The sequence below is a fragment of the Phyllobates terribilis genome, unplaced genomic scaffold (assembly GCF_046119375.1).
Source record: "Phyllobates terribilis strain yellow unplaced genomic scaffold, ASM4611937v1 Scaffold_3__8_contigs__length_932513732, whole genome shotgun sequence".
Classification (NCBI taxonomy): Eukaryota; Metazoa; Chordata; class Amphibia; order Anura; family Dendrobatidae; genus Phyllobates; species Phyllobates terribilis.
Window position 1 is genome coordinate 627,187,358 of NW_027362763.1, and position 21,767 is coordinate 627,209,124.

Here is a 21,767-nt window from a genome sequence, read left to right on the forward strand (position 1 = left end):
TGTAAAATTCTGTGAAGCACCTGTGGTTTCAAGGTGCTCGTCACAAATCTATATAAATTCCTTGAGGGGTCTGGTTTCCAAATCAGGGGCTCTCCAAATGCGACATGACATCCGCAGACCATTCCATCAAAGTCTGGGTTCTAAAACATCACTTCTTCTTTTCTGAGCCCTTCCGTGCACCGAGACAGTAGTTTTCCCCCACATATGGGGTATCTGCTTACTAAAAAGAAACTGCGCAACAAATTTTAAGGTCTGTTTTCTCTGTTGTGAAAATGCAAAATTTGGGTCTATAAAACAGTTTTGTGGGCAAAATGAGAATTTTTTTTATGGCTCAATGTTATAAACGTCTGTGAAGCACCTGGGGGTTCAAGGTGCTCACCACAATGTTTTCAAAAATGGTGTCACTTGTGGGGGGTTTCCACAATCTCTGGAGCGCCTTGCTAAAGAAAGCTCTCTTGAGTATAGAGGAGTAAAGAGAGATAGCTAAATCATCATTCTACCGACAGCTGTGTGTTGTGTATGGGGGGGATTAAAGAGTAACCGTCATTTGAAAATTTGTTTTCATAAATCGTACAGGTGAAAATAACAAACTTAATGATGCATAGTATCAGTCTGCTTTTTTCTCCACTAGAATTAAACTTCCATTCTCTCAAAATTCTCAATTTTAAAAAGAATTGAAAAAAAAACACCAACTGTCCCCTTTTGCTTCAGTAATAAGATTTGTTTTCACTGAATACAGGTTTTATGGATTTTGCCCATGAATTGAGTGAAAGACCTAGTCGTGGAGTTGAAAGAAGCAGATTTCTCTGATAACCTACAGTGGCATTTAAAAGTTTTGGCACCCCTGATCAAAATTACTGTTGTTGTTAAGCAAGATGAAATGATCTCTAAATGGCCTAAATTAAAGATGACATATTAACTATTGTAATTTTTTTTCTTTTTAAAAATCACAAAAAGGAAAATGGGTCGATGCAAAAGTTTGGACACCCTTAGAGATTTGTGTGCTCAGATGACTTTGACCAAGGTTTGAGACATTAATTAGCCTGTTAGGGCTCTTTCACATGTCAGGGTGTCCGGTACATGTGGTGACCATTTCTACATGCACCGGAGACACATACTCACGCAGACTCATTCAAATGAATGGGTCTGCACACATGTCAGTGTGTTTCCACAGACCGTGTGTCTGTAGGCAAAACGCATTGACATGTCCGCTTTTTACCCCCTGCACGGGCCGCAAAACATCCCACACTAATGACACATGGATGACATACTTGTGTTATCAGTGTGACATGTACCGGCACCTGGGAATCAGCGTACATACAGTTAGCACTGTTCCCAAATGCCGGATGCTGAACGCTGCCCTCATTATTATCCCCTGCCGGCTCTGAGATCAGCGCGAGCTATGGACAATGATGAGTAGTATTCTGCTCCTGCAGTGTCCTGGTGTAGATGGACTTATTTTGACATTGAATAGGTGATTATAATAATTTTTTATTTTATTCTTAGTCTTCCTTTAACCTTAAAACTAAGATGTTCCCTGCTGTAATCCAACTGACCTTTCACGCAGAGGAGCTGGGGAGAATAACTCGTCCCAGTGAGCGGGCCACTGCACTGTACTGAGCTCACTGAGTGACAGGACACCGATCACAAGCTCAGCACAGCTCAGGGGCCCACTCGCTGGAGCTGCTCATTCTCCCCGACTACTTGACATGAGCTGTCAGATGGATTACAGCGGGGGACATTTCTGGACAGGTGAGTGTAAGGATTTTTTAATTTTATTCTTATTTTTACACCAGGACACTGCAGAAACAGACTGCTACTCTCCGCATTGTCCCTTGCTTGCGCTTATCGCAGCATTGGCAGGGGGCTATGATGAGGGCAGCATTCAGCACCCAGTACTGCTGATTCCCAAGTGCCGGTATGTGTGATTCTGATGCGCCACACTCTTTCCACACTCTTTCCACACTCTTTCCACACTCTTTCCACACTCTTTCCACACTCTTTCCACACTCTTTCCACACTCTTTCCACACTCTTTCCACACTCTTTCCACACTCTTTCCACACTCTTTCCACACTCTTTCCACACTCTTTCCACACTCTTTCCACACTCTTTCCACACTCTTTCCACACTCTTTCCACACTCTTTCCACACTCTTTCCACACTCTTTCCACACTCTTTCCACACTCTTTCCACACTCTTTCCACACTCTTTCCACACTCTTTCCACACTCTTTCCACACTCTTTGCACACTCTTTGCACACTCTTTGCACACTCTTTGCACACTCTTTGCACACTCTTTGCACACTCTTTGCACACTCTTTGCACACTCTTTGCACACTCTTTGCACACTCTTTGCACACTCTTTGCACACTCTTTGCACACTCTTTGCACACTCTTTGCACACTCTTTGCACACTCTTTGCACACTCTTTGCACACTCTTTGCACACTCTTTGCACACTCTTTGCACACTCTTTGCACACTCTTTGCACACTCTTTGCACACTCTTTGCACACTCTTTGCACACTCTTTGCACACTCTTTGCACACTCTTTGCACACTCTTTGCACACTCTTTGCACACTCTTTGCACACTCTTTGCACACTCTTTGCACACTCTTGCCACACTCTTGCCACACTCACACTGATATCTCCAGTACTGTTTTTTTCCAGTACCGGAAATATCAGGACGTGTGACAGAGCCCTTAGGGTTATGGCTTGTTCACCATCATCGTTAAGAAAGGCCAGGTGATGCAAATTTCCCAGCATTATAAAAACCCAGCTTCCTCTAACCTTGTGCCAAAAAACAGCAGCCATGGGTTCTTCTAAGCAGCTGCCTAGTACTCTGATAATGGAACCCACAAAGCAGGAGAAGGCTTTAAGAGGATAGCTAAGTGTTTTCAAGTTGCCCTTTCTCAGTTTGAAATGTAATAAAGAAATTACAGTTAAAAGGAACAGTGGAGGTTAAGATGAGGTGTGGAAGACCAAGCTAAATTTTAGTGAGAGCTGCTTGTAGTATTGCTAGAGAGGCAAATCAGAACCCCCGATTGACTGCAAAAGACCTTCAGAAAGATCTAGCACTTTTTCCCCCCAAATTTGGGAGGTATGTCTTATGGTCTGGACCTAGCTTACCGGATAGTTGCAGTGGTGGTGGAGCGGGATCACAGGGCCCTCTGTTCCCTCCCTCAGGAACCAGCGACAGCAGAAGGCATGAGATGCTGCGGGGCCAGTGTCTGGCTGTCGGCGGTGAGGCAGAGCGGCGTGTTTTGGGTTCGTCAGAGAGGGACCTTGCTCCCTGCGATCCCGCTCCACCACCACCACAACCCCCCGCTGCTGGGGCGTCCCCTTCTCCCACCCAGGGCCCACAGCGTTGACCACTTCTGCCCCTGCCGGCTTCCTGAGGGACCATGCCTCCTGTGACCCCCGCTCCAGTCCCTCTCCCCCAACCCCCAGGTAAGACACCTATTCAGACTATAAGACAGACCCCCATCTTATAAAAAAATATTTTTTTTTCCTATTTTCCACTCCAAAATTTGGGGTGTACCTTATGGTTCAAAAAATTTGTGCTGTCACTTGCAGAAAAGCCACTATATGCTAGTCTCCCATTCACTTAACCATGTGTTCAGGGTACAAGACATCACAGAAGATAAACAGCAGCATCATCATAAGCTCCCCCTCCAACCCATTTTTATCCCTCACTCCCCCCAACCACAGTACCAAGTATTGGATGTCTCACTTCTTTTGTCTTTCCCTGCTATTTATAGTTTTGCTGCGATTGCTTTGTTTGATATCATGCCTCTTATTTTTATGCTACTTTCTTGCATTGTTCCTCATGAAAATGTTTTGCTTACTAAAGTCTTCATTTCCTAAAATGTTTAAAGAGAAATTCTTGTTTGTCAGCTTTCATGTTCAAAACAAAAGATAATTCTTTATTTTTTCCATTCCAATATATTCTTTCAACTCCACCAAATGTTTTGTTCCTTCTGCAAGGAGATGTCTTATAACTTGCAGTAAAGATATCACACTGCATCTGACTTCATTATTTCTTGTTTCTGTTTGCTCATTTTAGATGATGTCTTGCATACATTGACTGGAGCAATGTCTCTTCTCAGGCGTTGTCGGGTGAATGCTGCCCTAACTATACAACTATTCTCTCAGCTATTCCACTTCGTCAATATGTGGCTGTTCAACAGGCTGGTCACTGACCCGGACTCTGGCTTGTGTTCACACTACTGGGGAGCCATTATTCGTCAGCAACTAGCTCATATAGAAGCATGGGCTGAAAAACAAGGCTTGGAGCTAGCTGCTGACTGTCACCTTAGCAGAATAGTTCAGGTGGGTACAGTAAAAATATTAACAGCAGAATTGGCTACACTTAATATAGAACAATGGATTTTTTTAAACAATTTTAACATTATTATCATAGTCCAGAGAAACCTAGATTCTAATGGATAAAATATAAATTGTTTTTGTATTTTCTGATAGTAGACTCATTGTAAAATTTTCAATAAGGTGTAACTTTTTTTGTAAGAAATATAATACGAAATATGTACAGCTTTGTAAATGATTGATTTGCAAAAATATTCTGCATCTCTGCTTTTACAAAGACTTTGAAAATATTTATGAAAATGTGAATTCTACAACCCAAACCTATTACATATTAGAAAACAAATTCTAATAGCATTGTAGAAAGTGTACTGCTTTCAATGTACATGTGTAGAATCCCTTGGCAAGAAGTTTTAGGGAAGCAAGGTGAGGGGTTTTATATTAATTCAAGCCATCAGTTATTTCTAAACACACATTGTGTCTCTGTATTCAAGAGCTTGGGATAATAACGTTATTGATATCCACATTCCACCTGTTTTGTTGTATTCTTATAGGCAACAACTCTTCTTACCATGGACAAGTACTCTCCTCAAGATATCCCCAACATTAACAATACCTGCTTTAAACTAAACTCCTTGCAACTTCAGGCTCTTTTGACAAATTATCACTGTGCCCCAGATGAACCTTATATTCCTACGGTAAATATTGAAGAGATTGCATCAGTCTGCTTGAGATTCTCTAAAAGAGGTTATCCACGAATAGGTATTTGTTGACCGATCTGCAGGATAGGTCCTCAATAGCCGATAGGTGGGAGTCCAACACCAGCACCCCCACTTATCAGCTGTTTTTTCCTCCAGTGGCATTCTACTGTAAACACTGTGAACGGAGTTGCTGATCTCCGCTCCGTTTGATCAATGCCAGCTACTGCATCACAGCTCCTGTTATTCTGATTATAAGCTGTATTGCCCCTGCTGACGACGGCCATCAGTGGACACTACACTTTGAAGTGTTTACATTATGCTGCTCGAGCAAAAAACAATTAATCTTTGAGGGTGCTGGGTGTTGGACCCCCATGATCTACTATTGATGACCGATTTTGTAAATGGGTCATCAAATACCAATGCCCAGACAATTGCTTTAATTTCTATTACTATTTCCAATAACCCACTCATTTCATATAGGAGCTAATAGAGAGTGTCAGATCGGTTGCAGAGAACACTGCTGATGAACTAGCTCGCAGTGATGGACGAGAGGTTCAATTAGAGGAAGATCCAGACTTACAGCTGCCTTTCCTATTGCCCGAAGATGGTTATTCTTGTGATGTCGTACGAAACATTCCTAATGGTTTGCAGGAATTTTTGGAACCACTGTGTCAAAGAGGTATGTATGAACAACAGTAACTTTACTTTTGTAAAAGTGCACAGAGCATGATCATCTGTTAAAGATGATTGTGTTGATCCACTGCACATTGACGTGGTGTTGAGTGTCATGAAATTCCAGGAGAATTCAGATAATTTTCTCCTTCTATTTACGCTGACGTACAAAAAAAACAAACTGTTGCTAAAGACTGCATCAGTCGACCACAGCATGGGCTCAAATGACGTCCGGTGCATCCGCTCTCATAATGCCTTGCAGTCATTTCATCAGATCATCGATCACTGGCACTATAAAGAGGGCAGGGAGAGCAGTAGACATTGTTGTGTTTTACAGTCTAGGTATAGGCTGTAATCGCGCACTACTCATCATTGCACACAGATGTAGAAAGGCCTAAATCAGAGTATGGTTTACTGCTGCAGCAGTGAAAAGCATAGAAAATGAGAATAGTAGTCTGCCTGTGAATAAATGCTCAAATTCAAATGATAGACAGTGCAGGTGGAAAACTGCCATGTGTGACTGCAATACAGTGCCTTAATAACACCATCTTTTTACATTCTTGCTCTACAAACATGGAGGGCTTGTGAGATTGACAAGCTATAAGTGATATCGGCTTTTGCATGTCTTCTTGAATTTTTTTGCACACTTATAATAGTCCAATATTACACACTTAGATGCCAGTCAAATTCAGTGGCCTGTTGCAGCTACTTGCTTTTAGAACAATGTGAAGCAAGGTGGCCTGTCACCATGAAAATGCAGTCTAATCTGAGCCACCATGTATTAGAGCAGGAGGAGCTGAGCAGGTTAATATATAAGATTCCGTGTAACCTGTGATTTAGTGATTTAAGCCTCTGCTCTGTTTGGGATTTTCAGTCCAGTAGGCGGTCCATCCAGTGACTGACAGCCGTCCATGTGTAAGAATGCATAGAGACATCCATCAGTCACTGATCGGACTGCCCACTGGACTGATAATTTACCGTAATTCTTTGCCCTTTCAGAGAATATTTTCTCACAAATTTCTATATTAATCTACTCAGATCTATAACATGGTGCCTGCAGATTGGACTACATCTTCATGGTGACTGTTTCTCTTTCAACTTTTTTTTTTATACTACTTTTAAATTATCTAATTTACTAGTTCAATTTAACAGCCATACATTCCACAACTATAGTGCTGGCTACTGTTACCTTTTACTTTCTGTGCATGTACTTAAAGCATAACTCTCGTTTTAATATTTATTTAATAAATCATTAGTACACCTGAAAATAAGCAAATTTGTGATATCAGAAAAATGTGCTACTTTCTTTGCCAAAATTGATCAGTCATTATCAAAATTCTCAATTCTGAGGTAAATATCTGTATTTAGTGAAGAGAAACTTTACCTTTACTGAGCTAAGAGATGGCAGTTGCTACTGATAAAATTCTATGTAGCTAGGATGGTGGGAAGGAGAGTGTGGAGCTCTGTCTCTAGCGTCTCCCTCCTACCATCTACATAGAACCTCATCAGTAGCAGCTGCCATTTCCTGTCTCAGACATCTCCTTGCCTTCCACTTTTTTTTACTGTGCAGTTGCTGCAAATGCTGCTAGATTCCCCCACATGTCTCTTGTGATTGTCCCGTGTACTGAATAGCTATACTATACTGCTGCAAGGACTTGTACTCAGGGTACACAAATATGAAACTGATCCTAAATTATAATTGTTTTATGGCTTGTTGACAAAACCATTGTTTCTTCACTTGAAAACGGCCAACCTGTTTCAGCTCCCTAAATAAAAGGATCTTTTCTTTGGAATGGCTTGATAAGAAGTATTTGTTCAGTCATTTTGAGAATGGCAAATCTGTTGCAGATATCAAACCAAATATACATATTTTTTTTCAATCTTAGTTGATTAACTAATCCTACTTCACTTTCAAAACAGCAAACTTGTTCCTGCTCCATAAATAAAGGGATACATTTTGGCTTGTGAAAAAAGCTATCGCTTCTTTATTTGGCAAAGAACAAAGCTCTTGATACTCCCCAAACGAAGATAATTTTTTGCACCACCCCTTGTGAAAAAAACCTTGCCTGTTTCAGTTTGTACCACATTTGTATAAATACCAGAAAGACTGATATCTGCCCTCAAAATGCGGTATTTTTTGGATTTTTTTTTTATCAATTTACGTAGAAAAAAAAATCTGTTTGTGCATAGTCTTGTTAGTTACTACTGATCTGCCATTGGTTTCCCCTAGCTAGATAGTCTGAGCTCAATTCTACATTTCGAAGGATGTTTGCTTTAAACAGCTTAAAAAAGGTTTAATACAGTCCTAGTAGACCTCAGTATTACACACGTTATTTCCTTACAATTGTGAGTTTTGTAGTATTGAGATTTGATTCAAATTTAATCTCTCCCTATACACACACAGTAGGAAGGACCAGTCATTTATGAAGGTGAGGAGAATCCTCTTGGGTTAGTCATGCTAGTCATATTTTCCCCCACTGACTATTAAAAGTATGTGTGCAGTATTGATATTATTTTTTTTGAAATTTAGAGCTGCTTGCATGTCATGTGGTTCTTGTGCCAGATCATTAAATGGGTTTTCCCATGAACAAAAATAGATTTTAATCAATAGATCTGGGAATAAAAATAAGTTCCACAATTGGTTGTGTTAAAAAAAAAAAAAAAAGTTCCTGTGCTGAGATACCCATATATATATATACATATATTTATGTATGTGTATGTATGTATGTCCCTGCTACAGTGCTGCTCACCATTGGTACCTCTTCATTTTTTTCATAGACTGTACAATATCTTCAGAAATAAATGAAAATTTACCAAAGTTATATCCTTAGGATTTTTTAATTTGTGGTCCAAAGTAATACAACAATAAAACATTATTTTTCAACTTCCAATTTCAAAGAAGAAACAGAATAAACAGCATGCTCAGCAATAAAGGCACCCCTAATTAATACTTTGATTGCACACCCTTTGGCATTGCTGACAGCCTCCAAACGTTTCTTGTAGGCATCTATAAGCTTCATGCACTTCTCAGCTGGAATTTTCTCCTGCTCTTCCTTTGCAGTTTGTTCAAGCTCTTGAATGTTTGCAGGATTCATTTCAATGGGATTGAGGTCAGGCCTTATTGCTGGCCATTTTAAAACAGTCCATTTTATCTTTTTCAACCATTCCTGTGTACTTTTGGATGAGTGCTTTGGATCATTCTCTTGCTTTATGACCCATGATCTTCGACTCAAAACAAGTTTTCTCACACTGGGTAGAACATTTCGCTCTAAAATTTCTTGATAATTCTTTGATTTCATGATTCCCGTAATAAGGTCAAGGCCTCCAGTACCGGATGCAGCAAAGCAACTTCACAGCACTATGGATCCTCCTCCATGCTTAACTGTTGGTAAGGTGTTTTTTCCTTATAGCTTCATTGTCTGTTAAAAAAAAAAAAAAAAAAAAAAACCAACAAAAAAAAACTGTTGCTTTGCTAAAAAGCTTGATTTTTGTTCCATCTGTCCACAGAAAATTTTCCCAGAAGGATTGTGGTTTGTCAAAGTACTCTTTGGCAAAGATCATTCGTTCCTTTTTATGTCTTTTCTTCAGCAATGGTTTCTTCCTTGGCCGTTGCCCATAAGGCTTTGTGTGCGGCCTATGGTACTTGTTGAAACCATGACCTCAGACTGTTCCAGGTTGGCCTTCAGGTCTTTGGATGTTTGACGTGGTGTTTTTTCCACCATTCGCACCAACCTTTGAAGACATTTCATGTCAATTTTCCTCTTTCCTCCACGTCCATGGAGGTTCTTGATGGTTCCATGTTTTGCAAGCTTCTTAATAACATTGCACACTGTTTAATCTGGGATACCAATGTCTTTGGAGATGGCCTTATAGCCTTCGGAAGTCTTGTGTTTGATATTAATAGCAGTTCTGATGTCCTCAAACAGCTCCTTTTGTCTTCACCATTTTGACAAAGGAACAGGCCTATCATGTGGCTTTTTAAAACACTGAATTCATCATTCATTGGCTAATTCATGTCACATGGGCACCCACAATTTATCACAAGTGAATCTCTTTTATGATTTACCACATGCGATTCAAAATGTGTTTCCATACTAAATGATTGTAAAGAGTGGCAATACCAGTAACACAGCAAGCTTTAGTTTTTTCTATTTTTCCCTCGCTTTTTTTTTTTTTTTTTTTAATTGTTTGTCATTTTCTCTTTTGTATTTCACTCTAGTGCTCTTCTGTTTCACTTCATTTTTTTTCAGGAGATATTCCACATTATGTATTTAAACTTCATGGGTGCCAATGACAATGAGCAGGACTGTATGTGCTTTATAATGTCTGCATTTGACCGTGCAGGAACATGGGCTGTGTATACCACATCTTCTGGACAGTGGAGAAAGCAAAAGAGTATACAGACATTACAGCTGGGGAGCACAGCTGATTCTTTTTGTGAGGCAAAACATTTCACTGCATATTTTTAATAAATGTTTTATTTCAAATAAAGAATCAGCTGTGATCCCCTGCTGTAATATCTGTATACTCTCCTGTGCGTCCTCCTCTGCCCAGGAGCTGTGGTATGATCAGACCATGTTCCTGTACGGTCACACACAGCCATTACACAGGACACAGCAGGGGAACATTTATAAGATTATATTCAGCACGGGAACATTTTTGTTAAACACATTCAGTTGTGGAAATTATTATTCAAAGATCTATTGATTAAAGTGTTGATTAAAATTAACATTGTTCTTGGGAAAGCCCCTATTAAATATATACATTAATTGCTGTTATAGTGAGCAGAAACCCTTCTTCACTGTTTAGAAAGACGATGCAGAAAAGTGTGCCCCCAATATGACAGTCCTAAAGTACATTTAAAAATTCTTCTCATAAAGTTCAAGCTCTTCAAGCACCCTGCTGTTCATGTACTTCACATGTATGCAAAAAGGCTCCGAAGCTGTGCCACTCCATACAGGGCAGATAGATAGCAGCTGTAATACATACCTGGCAACTTCCCATAGCAGGAGTCATCCTCATTGTCTATGATGAAAGATGTAATCACTGAAAGCGGCATTTAGATACTGCAATCACTTCTGTTTGCACCCGTCATCTACCAACCCCATTACTATGACAGCTTTTCATCTTCGGAAGCCCCATGTCTCCACTATATTGGTACTCATCTTAAACTCCACCTACAGCTGAACTTCAAAAGGGATTGTGATATATACAACCCCTGGCTAAAATTATGGAATCACCTGGCTCGGGGGATGTTTATTCAGTTGTTTAATGTTGAAAAAAAGCAGATCACAGACATGGCACAAAACTAAAGTCATTTTGAACGGCAACTTTAGGGCTTTAAGAAACACTAAAAGAAATCAAGATTAAAAATGTGGTACTCAGTAAATGTATTTTTTTCAGACCAACCAGAGGGAAAAAAATAAGGAATCGCTCAATTCTGAGGAAAAAATTATGGAATCATGAAAAACAAACACACAAAAGAACACTCCAATACATCACTAGTATTTTGTTGCACCACCTCTGGCTTTAATAACAGCTTGCAGTCTCTGAGGCATGGACTTAATGAGTGACAAACAGTACTCTTCATCAATCTGGCTCCAACTTTCTCTGATTGTTGTTGCCAGATCAGCTTTGCAGGTTGGAGCCTTGTCATGGACCATTTTCTTCAACTACCACCAAAGATTTTCAATTGGATTGAGATCCGGACTATTTGCAGGCCATGACATTGACCTCGTGTGTCTTCTTTCAAGGAATGTTTTCACAGTTTTTGCTCTATGGCAGGATGCATTATCTTGAAAAATTATGTCATCATCCCCACACATCCTTTCAATTGATGGGATAAGAAAACTGTCCAAAATATCAATGTAAACGTGGGCCTTTATTGAAGATGTAATGACAGCCGTCTCCCCAGTGCCTTTACCTGACATGCAGCCCCATATCATCAATGACTGAGGAAATTTGCATGTTCTCTTCATGCAGTCATCTTTATAAATCTCATTGGAACGGCACCAAACAAAAGTTCCAGCATCATCACCATAAAGCAAAAATAGAAAGTAATAAACTTTATTGGTATCACTGCGTCCTTATATGTTCGATCTGTCAAAATATATAATTATTTAAAAGATGTGATTAATGCCAAAGAAAAACAAAATGTCAGATTTAATTTTTTTTCATTCACCACAGTTCCCCCAAAAAAGTGATCAGTATGTCATATATATCAGTTGTATCAAGTGGTATCAATCAAAACTGTTCCACACTCAAAAAATAAGCCCTCACACAGCTCCATCACAGAAAAATATATTTACGGTTATCCGAATTTTTTTTTATTTATTTTTATAAATCTTAAAATATATATTAATATTAATAATATATCTGAATTTTTATCGCCTTAATCGTACTGGCATAAAGAATCATATTGCAAGGTCATTTCTACTGCACAATAAACTATGTAAAAACAAAACCTAATAAACAATGATGGAATTGCAGTTTTCAGTTTCACCGCACTTGGAATTTTTTCCCCATTTTTCAGTATATGATGCGGTATAACAAATGGTGCCATTAAAAACTGCAAGTCTTTGTGCAAACAAACAGGCCCTCAAAAGGCTCTATCGATTGAAAATTTTAATAAGATATGGCTGTGAGAAGAATTAAAAATGAAAACCAAAAAATGAAATCTATTCTGTATGAGTTAAAGAAAGTGGTTACATGACGCATATTTAAAAAAAAAAGTGGTTGACCACTTCTGTTTCTACTTTAACGGCTTTCAAATTTACTTGGTGTAGTCTTTTATGATTGTTGTTTTCCCGGCAGGTTACTGTAGACTTATCCCTCATACACGTTCACCTGGGACTTGGACAATTTACTTTGAAGGAGCTGACTATGACAATCATCTCTTGGCTGAAAACACAGACTTGGTAAAATTGCTTGACTAGTTTTACTGATTATTTATTTAAAGGTGTTGTCTCATTGCTGCATTTTTTTTTCAAGTTTGATCAATTTTTATTGAATTTTAAATGTAGGTTATAAGATGCATAACACTTATTTCCACGTATACAACTAAGATTTTCAGCCTTACATAACATAAAGGGTATAGTTGAGTCTGAGGTATGAGTCTGAGATTCATATCAGATCGAAGTTCAATTATTATTGCTGCTAACCAAGAGGATAAACTTATTGTTTAAACAAGAAAGAGTGGGGGGAGAACATGTTAAAGACATGGTGTAACATGGGAGGGGAAACCTAAAAAGATAAGGCTTATGTAAAAATAGAAGTTCCAGCAGAGATCCAAAAGTAAAAAAAGATTATGTTTATTCACAAAGTGTTTAAAATGCACGGCAGCAACATGACCAGCTAGTGTGAATACCATTGCGTTTCGACCACCTAAGGGGTCTTACTCAGCCATGAGTAAGACCCCTTACACACACTGTTCAGCACAATACATGCAAGCTCCTCTCTGGAGCAAGCCTCTCCAGATACTGACCAACACCTGAGTGAAAAGGAATTTATAGCCCAGGCCACACCCTGAGGTGGAGATATGGAGAACAACCTCCTGCTCACTCTATGGTGGTTCTCATAAAACACACCCTTTTAAATGTGGCTGCTTAACCCTCTCTGCACATACTATGTAGAAGACTTCCATGTTTCACATCACTGAAGCTAACAGCCTCAGTGAAACATATCTCCCCTCCAGTATTCTGCCAGTGACTTTGTCACAACCTGTAGTAGCAATCATTACATTTCTTTGTTGAGAATGAGATTTGTAACTTTTCTTTTTTGATTGGCTTTCATACATATGCTGTATGGGGTATTATGATCGCTCCACAACAAGCACTTAGTGGGGCTCCAACGAACCCCTGTGTAAATGAGGCCTAATTAACATCTATCTGTAACCATTCCTCTAGTTTTAATAGACTTGTCAATTTCACTGTGTGTAGAGACGCAGACTTCTGTTAGTTTATTAAAAGCCATGTCAGGCTGTGCTCATTTTTACATTGAATGAGTACTGATTACATGGTGTCTGCACATACCTTCAAGGAGGTGTGCATTTTAGGCAGGTAACATATACATGTTCTATTCTGAGAGAGACTGGCGATTGATACCTGCTGATCATCCGTACATCCTGGTAGGTATATTCAGGTAAAACTTGACTCCCGATGCAGAAGTGAGCAGCACTGGACAACCTCTTAAAGCACACCTGTCAGCAGGATCTTTACTTTCAGTTTGGGGATAATGATATGCTCGTGCTGGGGGGCGCTCTATCTGGTGCTCTGCTTACATATTCATCTGCATGCTCTTATGACAGCTCACTGATTCTTCACTGACGTGCCTCCTATTTTACCTAGCCCCCTTCTACTAGATTTATTATGTAAATTAGGAGGCAGGTCAGTGAAGGATCAGTGAGCTGTCATAAGAGCATACAGATGAATATGTAAGCAGAGAATCAAATAGAGCCCACCCCAACAGTCCCACCCCAAAGCACGAGCATATCATTATCTCCAAACTGAAAGTAAAGATTACACAAGAACCACAGGACGGATTTCATCAACCAAGGTATTTTATTAATCAGTGTAACGGTGCCCACCTGATAGTGTATGTAGGTTACTGAGGACAATCCTGCTGACAGGTACACTTTAAGGTTTGGGTGAGTAGTGCAATGAGCAAAGAAAATGCCATGGGGTGTGTTGCATACTATTTTTTTGGGGTAGGGGGTTATTGATGGAGGCAATACTGTAGGTGGACTAGTGAGGTCTGTTTGACTAATCCCTGTATGTCTTAATAATGATGCACAATGTTTGAGCAATGAAGCGAAGCTCTTAAAATACTCCCTAGTGGCATATATATTCTGTCACAAAGTGTCATAAAGCTGGATTTGGAACTTGATACAAGTGGAATTCAGGCTTTAAGTTTACCCTATGGTGATTTTTTTTTTTTTTTTCTGTATTTTTTTTTTTTAGCCACTGAGAAAAGACCCTGAAATTATCACTGTGACTCTAAAGAAACAAAATGGCATGGGACTAAGCATTGTAGCAGCAAAGGTGAGCGAGTCCATTTCATATGAAAATTTACATCATGTTCACTGCTGTAAAATTGTACAGTATGTATACTGAAAATGTTTATACCACAATAGTTCTTGCAATGTGTAACTTATGTGATAATTATTTGTATTATTATTATTAGTGTCCATGTATAACTTATACACAGAGCCAAATTATAGCAAGGGCTCTCCAGTGCATGTAACCAGAGGTTTCAAAATCCCACAGGGTATAGGAATCTCATGGAAGTGATGGAGCTTAAAGGGTTTGTCCAATTTTGGGTAATTTATTATATATATTGTGATAATCACTGGTATGATATACAAGGGGAGGTATGTGTCACACAGATTGTTAGCCTGTGTGAACTGAAACCTATAAACTTTCTGCCAGCATGTTATATGGTGGGGGTTAACTCACTTAAAGAGAATCTGTCACCACTTAGGCATTATCAGACCTCTACTATGGGCATACAGGGTATAGAAAAGTAAATCTATACACACCTGTATGGCCCATTGTAGAGGTTTGATTGCATAGAAAAGTGCTTTATTCAATTCTATTTTGTACAGGCTTGGCGTCCAGGGGACGACAAACAATCCCCGCCGATGTGCTTATTATTCTCCCAAATCCCTGCCTGCATGCTTAATTATCATATTCCCCCCCTCCCCCGCATGTCACAGGGCCCTGTGACGTGCCCTGTGCTCCCTGACTTCCCGGGCATGCTTAAAGCTCCGCTCACATAGAGCTCACATAGTGCGCGCTTTGCTTCCTCCCGGCCCCATCTCTCCGTGTACTGCGACGCTGGTTTCTATTGCGCAGGCGCCGGGAAGTCATTGTCACTCCAGACTGGAAGGCCACAGCTCAGAGAGGAGCTGAAAGCTAGGACTACAACCTGTGTGGACGAACCCCACACTGCTATGGACTAGGCTATTATTTCTTTTTATTTTGTTGTTTTGCCCGTAAGGCTGTGTTTATTTTGCTGGAGCTGCAGGGCTTTATGCCACATAATAAAGCCTGCAGAGAGAACACGGTTCCTGAGTCTACTTCCGGAAGCAGCCAAGTGAGGCACTTACCACAATACATATAAAATATAAATTATTCCAATTATTATGATATAATTTTTTTTTACTTAAATGCATGTTAAAGAATTTTTTTGCAATTCAGCTTCATAAAACATTTGCATGGTTTGCAATGTATAGCCTCTTGTACTGTCTATTGCTGACTGTAGGATTAAAGAGGTTGTCCCCTATTAGTTAATGTATGTCCCTGAGCACAGTTTTGTATAAATATTCTTATGTTGAGGTAACTTCTATATTATGTCTGAAGAAATCATATAAAGAGAAAAGACATAGGGACGAGGGATGGGGAGGTGGGGGAAGTCCTTATGCCCATGTAGCTAATTATGAGCACAATCACAGGGTATGAAAATCATGCGAATCCTGAAACAGAATCCATCCGCTCCAAACCCTTCTGAATTTATTGTTGGTTCCATTACATTCTGCAGAAAGTTCTTCCATTTACATAAATTCACCATTTCATTGTACCAATCCAGTATGTACCAATCCAATATGCTAGGTGGGTTTTTAAGTTTCCAAAACCGCGGGATTACCGTCCGTGCAGCTGTTAAGCAAAATCAAAGTAGGTCGTTGTTTTGAGTACCTATTGAAGAAGGGAGAATTGACAGAACATCTATTTGGGGAGACCTTGTTACTCTCTTACCTGTGATACGTTGTTAATTAATTTAATTCACATCTCCAACACATTTCTGAAACTATAGGGAATATTGCATGTAATTTAGAAGGGTAGTGATACCATTGTGTAAGTATTTTATAGTTCTTCTCTTGTGCTCTCCCAGCATTAGTTTGCTAGTGTGTGAAGAGAAACCATTTTGCCCGTTCTAGAGGGGACAAACTAATCCCCAAGTCCCTCTCCCATGCTCGCTGATATGCCAGCTTCTCCGTTCCCTCCTCTCTAACCAATCCCTCATAGATCACAGAAATGGCATGAGTCGGTCCATGTTCGTGAAGGAACATGTTCTCAAAGGAGGTGTAGTTTGAGAGCGAATTTACATTAGGGTTATGTGCTACTAGAAAGGATCGTATTTGCAAGTATTCAAACCATTTAATTTTCACATTTGGAGACTTTGTAAAGATACAAAAGAAGGTATCATGCCATTTTCCAATATTTGAAACAATCAGGTGTCCTCCACTACCCTCCGACCGAGGAAGGACCCACCTAGATATCCGGGTGGAAAGGAGGGGTTATAAAATATTGATGTGAGTGGACTAATAGTTTTATCTGGAAACACTTTTTTCCTCAGGGAATGCCATATTCTATGTGTTTCCCTAGTTAATTTACACTTGACCAAGGTCACTGAGTCTTCTTGACACCATGGTAGATGTCATAGAGGGACTTCTAAACCTTCCTGTTCCACCGCCACCCATTATTTAGTGTCTGCATAAAAGTGCCAATCTAGGATCCTCAGCAAGGCAGAGGCCTGAAAATATCTCTTGAAATTTGGAAGGCTTGCACCACCCATTGATTTATGACGAGAGTGTCTGTATGTTTATGCGAGGTTTAATCTTACCCCAAATTAATTTAATCATAGCTGACCTTAGTTTACAAAAGAAACTATGGGGAGGAGAGATCGGGACTGTATGAAAAATGTACAAGAAACTAAGTAAAATGTCCATTTTGATGGCGTTCATTCTTCTAAACCAGCTTCAATTTACCATATTTCAATAGATCTCCATATGTTCTATTCAGTAAAGCTTGATGGTTAAGCTCAAATAATGTATTAGGATCCGAGGGAATATGGACCCCTAAATATTTCAATGATTCTTTCTGCCATTTAAATGGAAATTTAGTCATAACTTGTGAGACTTCAGTCTGTGGGAGAGATATGTTCAAGGCCTCTGATTTAGAGTAATTGACTTTAAAATTTCTGACTGATCCAAACCTATCAAATTCTTTTAGAATCATTGGAAATGTTATTTGTGTTTGGGATATGTAGAGAAGTAAATCATCTGCTGCTTTATAAGACTTAGATCACACTTTGTATCCGTGAATATTGGGATTATTTTTGAGAGCATTGGCCAGATGCTCCATTACCACCACTACATATAGCAATGGAGATAGGGGGCACCCTTGTCTAGTTCCATTGTTAATTGAAAATGGAGCAGAAAGAGAATTATTTACTCACTCTTGTTGTTGGGCTTTTATATAGTGCCATAATTTTCTATAGGTAGCAAGGGCCCAAACCTATCTGTCTTAAAGCTTCCTCCATGAACCCCCAATGAACTCTATTCTTTACTTAGCTGTTTTCGTGCCATAATACAAATTCTAACAGTCTATTCAGTAGGACTATCAGCTGTGTATCCACCAGACTTCTGCACAACACAACTGATGGTCCCAACCCCATTTATAAGGCAAGAAATCCCACTTATTAAACCTGACAGGGCACACCTGTGAAGTGAAAACCATTTCCGGTGACTACCTCTTGAAGCTCATCAAGAGAATGCCAAGAGTGTGCAAAGCAGTCATCAAAGCAAAAGGTGGCTACTTTGAAGAACCTAGAATATAAGACATATTTTCAGTTGTTTCACACTTTTTTGTTAAGTATATAATTCCACATGTGGTAATTCATAGTTTTGATGCCTTCAGTGTGAATGCACAATTTTCATAGTCATGAAAATGCAGAATAATCTTCAAATGAGAAGGTGTGTCCAAACTTTTGGTCTGTCTGTCTGTCTGTCTGTCTGTCTGTCTGTCTGTCTGTCTGTCTGTCTGTCTGTCTGTCTGTCTGTCTGTCTGTCTGTCTGTCTGTGTATGTATATATTTCTATCTTAATGTAATGTGGAATTTCTATGCTAACTAATAAACAAGCAAATTTCTCCCTACTCTGCCTGTTTCCGGGGTACACTGTATACAACCAGCCAATCACTGTAATGCCACAAGCAAGATGATTACGGCATTACAGTGAGTGGCAGGCAATCCCAGCATGTTAATTGGCTCTCTTAAGAGCGCCAAACAATCGGGGAGGTGACGTGAGCTCCTGCCCTAGCATCTCAGAAATACTCGAGGAGCGTCGAGCAGTGAGATGCTCGGGCGCATACCTAGTAGCAGCGAGCATGCTCGCTCATCACTAGTTCTCATGTATGCTAGTGTTCTCATCCCTGCTGATGTATAAAATCAATACCATATGTATTTAATATGGATGTAAATACAGATGAAAAACAATTGTTTTTTTCTATACGATAAAGTTGTTTTTTTTTATAAATGTTAAGGTAAGTTGCACAGAAGTTTTTCGTTTGCTTTATTTTTATCTTGGGAGCAAGCTGTTAAAATTCATAGTTTTCAAGAGTAATGAAAGTACAACATATTAAAGCACACACTGTTTTTCTTTTGTCAGGGTGCAGGACAAGATAAGCTTGGCATCTACATAAAATCAGTTGTGAAAGGAGGAGCTGCAGAAGTGGTTTGTATATTATTTAATTTTCATTTTATAGTGCTGCCAGGTTTTAATGCATGCTAATGAGCCACAATTGTACCCATAAATATATCCACTTTGCCCCAAAATAATTTGATAATTGTTATAGAATTGACAAATGATGCCACTAAAGGATGGGGCATGGCCCGGCTGAGCTTAAGAGAGGGTCCATTCGCTCAAGCTTTTAAAATGTAACTTATTTTCATCCAATATTGTGAATAAAATAGTTGCTCAGTGGTGACTGTGACTGCAGAACCAGATGCAGGCAGATACTTATAGCACTTGTCAAAAGACCTGGCAGGGAGAAAAAATGCATATGGTTCCAATAAGACCACAGGAGATTCGCCACAACTTTTCCTGCACATTCCGTACAGTGCCCCCTGAATCTACGCATGCTGTGTCCTTAATAAACCCTATCCTGTGCCCCTGAATAACTAATCGCCCTTAACCATGTGCTCTGAAAAAAAATCATCTTCACATGGTCCCTCTTAGGATTCATGGCCTCCACGCTATCATCTTCTAAAGAATATTATCTCCACGCCTTTCTCCATTATGAAATGTGACCTCCCCGCTTATGAACTGTCGTTCACGCTATCCTCCCTTATAAACAGTATCTGGGACACATTTTCACTTTATGAACTATATGACCGCCACACCGTCCATCCCATATGAACCATAACTGCCACACCATCTGGTGTTAGAAACTGTAAGCTTTCCATCTTACACACTGATACTGCCTTAAGAGCTATGATTTCCACTCTGTCCACGTGGCGCCCTCCATGCTGTACATTCCTCTGTACACTGAAACCCTGGTAATGTATCCCCACATTATTCCTTCCTTTGTATACTGACCCCCCATCTCCAGTCTAACTTAAAAGTCCCTGGAACCTTCAGCTCTTTCTGGAGAACGTACTATTTTCCACTTCTTTACCGTCTGTATGGTGCTGCAGAGACGTCAGCAGTATGGTATGGCGAGGTGACCTCATCATGTAGCTGCTCATCTGTTGGTGCTCTTCTGCAGCATCGGCATGCTTGCATCTTCATTTGTATTTGTTAAAGATATTCACAATAATAATTAGGTTCAAGAGTTTGTCCCATTAACAGACTTCATTTTAGTCAATAGATCTTGAAATAATAATAATTTCCACAATGTTCCTGTGCTGCACATCTTATAAATGTGCACCTGCTGTGTGCCGTGTAATGGTTGTTTGACTGTGCACGGAGCATAGTCTGATCATACCACATCTCCTTTGCAAGGGGGAAGCAAAGAGAGAATACAGACGTAGGACAGCATGGGATCACAAATGATTGATTCTTTGAGATAAAGCATTTTTTAAAGACAGGCAATGAAATGGTTTATCTCACAAAAATAATCAGCTGTGAGCCCCTGCTGTAATGTCTGTATACTCTTTCCCCCACCCAGGAGCTGTGGTATGATCAGACTGTGTCCTCATTACACAGTACACAGCACCGCACAGCTTCTTTCACCCATTTTCTTGCTTTCTCTTCCATCAGGAAAGGCACTTTGCTGCTGCAGTCAATCAGTGACTTCAGCATTGAACTTTTTAGAGACCATATATTATTCATTCAATTCACTCCATATTTAGCACCCATTCTGGATGTGATGGTGTTAGTGCTTAGAAATACTCCATTCCAGTTTGAGTAGTACAATATGGTTTTTCACTCGGCAGCAGTGTACTTTCGACCTATTTTGTGACCATCCTTTTCATTTCAGTATAAGGGCTCGCTCATACTGGCGTATAATACGTGCAATGCAAGAAAGTATCATATTGCACTCTGACCAATGTTAGTCAGTGAGTCAGTACTCATCTGTCAGTTTTTCCTCAGCTATAATCAGACTGAGGAAAAAATCTCCATCATGCTGCAATTGCATGCGTATATCGGACAAGTCTTGCCAGTACAAGTCAATGGGTGCAAGAACAAAATCGGACAGCACAAGGACCATGCTTGTGCCGTCCGATTTTTATGCACACATCTCAAAGGAACCACGAAAATTCATCAGCTAAGTACAGAAAAATCACAGCCTGAACCCTCAGGACAGATAGATTAGGTATATAGAAAAGATGAGATTGAATAGATGTCCTGTATATAATTTCACACGTTCCCTACATATAATAAACTTGCATCGTTTAATGTCTTTCATGTGGTGTTAAAGGGTGTTTAGCCTTGTTTAACTAACTTATAAAATAATTTAAAAAAACATCACGCATCACATTAGATGCGCCAATTTTGGCGCGTTGCTGGCTCTTCCCGATGCCCTGGTGTGGTGGCAATCAGGGTAATAGTAGTTGGGGTTGATGTCTACTATGATTTGTCAAAAATCACAGCTGGCATCAAGTCCTGGGGTTAGTAATGGAGAGGTGTCTATCAGACGCTCCCAGTATTAACCCAATAATGAAAAATAAATAAACACACACTAGAACAGTTTATTTGAAACAAAACCCCCTCACACTTTCCCTGGTTCACCAATTTATATTAAAAAAGCCATGTAGATCCATTTGTGGACTATGGTGCATTCGGTTGACTAC

At 39.7% G+C, this 21,767-nt stretch overlaps 1 protein-coding gene across 26 annotated transcripts in view; it reads left to right on the forward strand.

The window, feature by feature from the left end:
- AFDN (afadin, adherens junction formation factor) overlaps positions 1–21,767 on the forward strand; it is a 504,890-nt gene that overhangs the window by 281,155 nt on the left and 201,968 nt on the right. For all 26 annotated transcript variants that reach the window (XM_073671547.1, XM_073671557.1, XM_073671558.1 and 23 more), the window contains 6 exons: positions 4,068–4,333; positions 4,879–5,022; positions 5,506–5,704; positions 12,511–12,614; positions 14,655–14,735; positions 19,141–19,206. In XM_073671547.1, the coding sequence (XP_073527648.1) occupies positions 4,068–4,333; positions 4,879–5,022; positions 5,506–5,704; positions 12,511–12,614; positions 14,655–14,735; positions 19,141–19,206 (860 nt within the window). The remainder of the gene's footprint in view (positions 1–4,067; positions 4,334–4,878; positions 5,023–5,505; positions 5,705–12,510; positions 12,615–14,654; positions 14,736–19,140; positions 19,207–21,767) is intronic.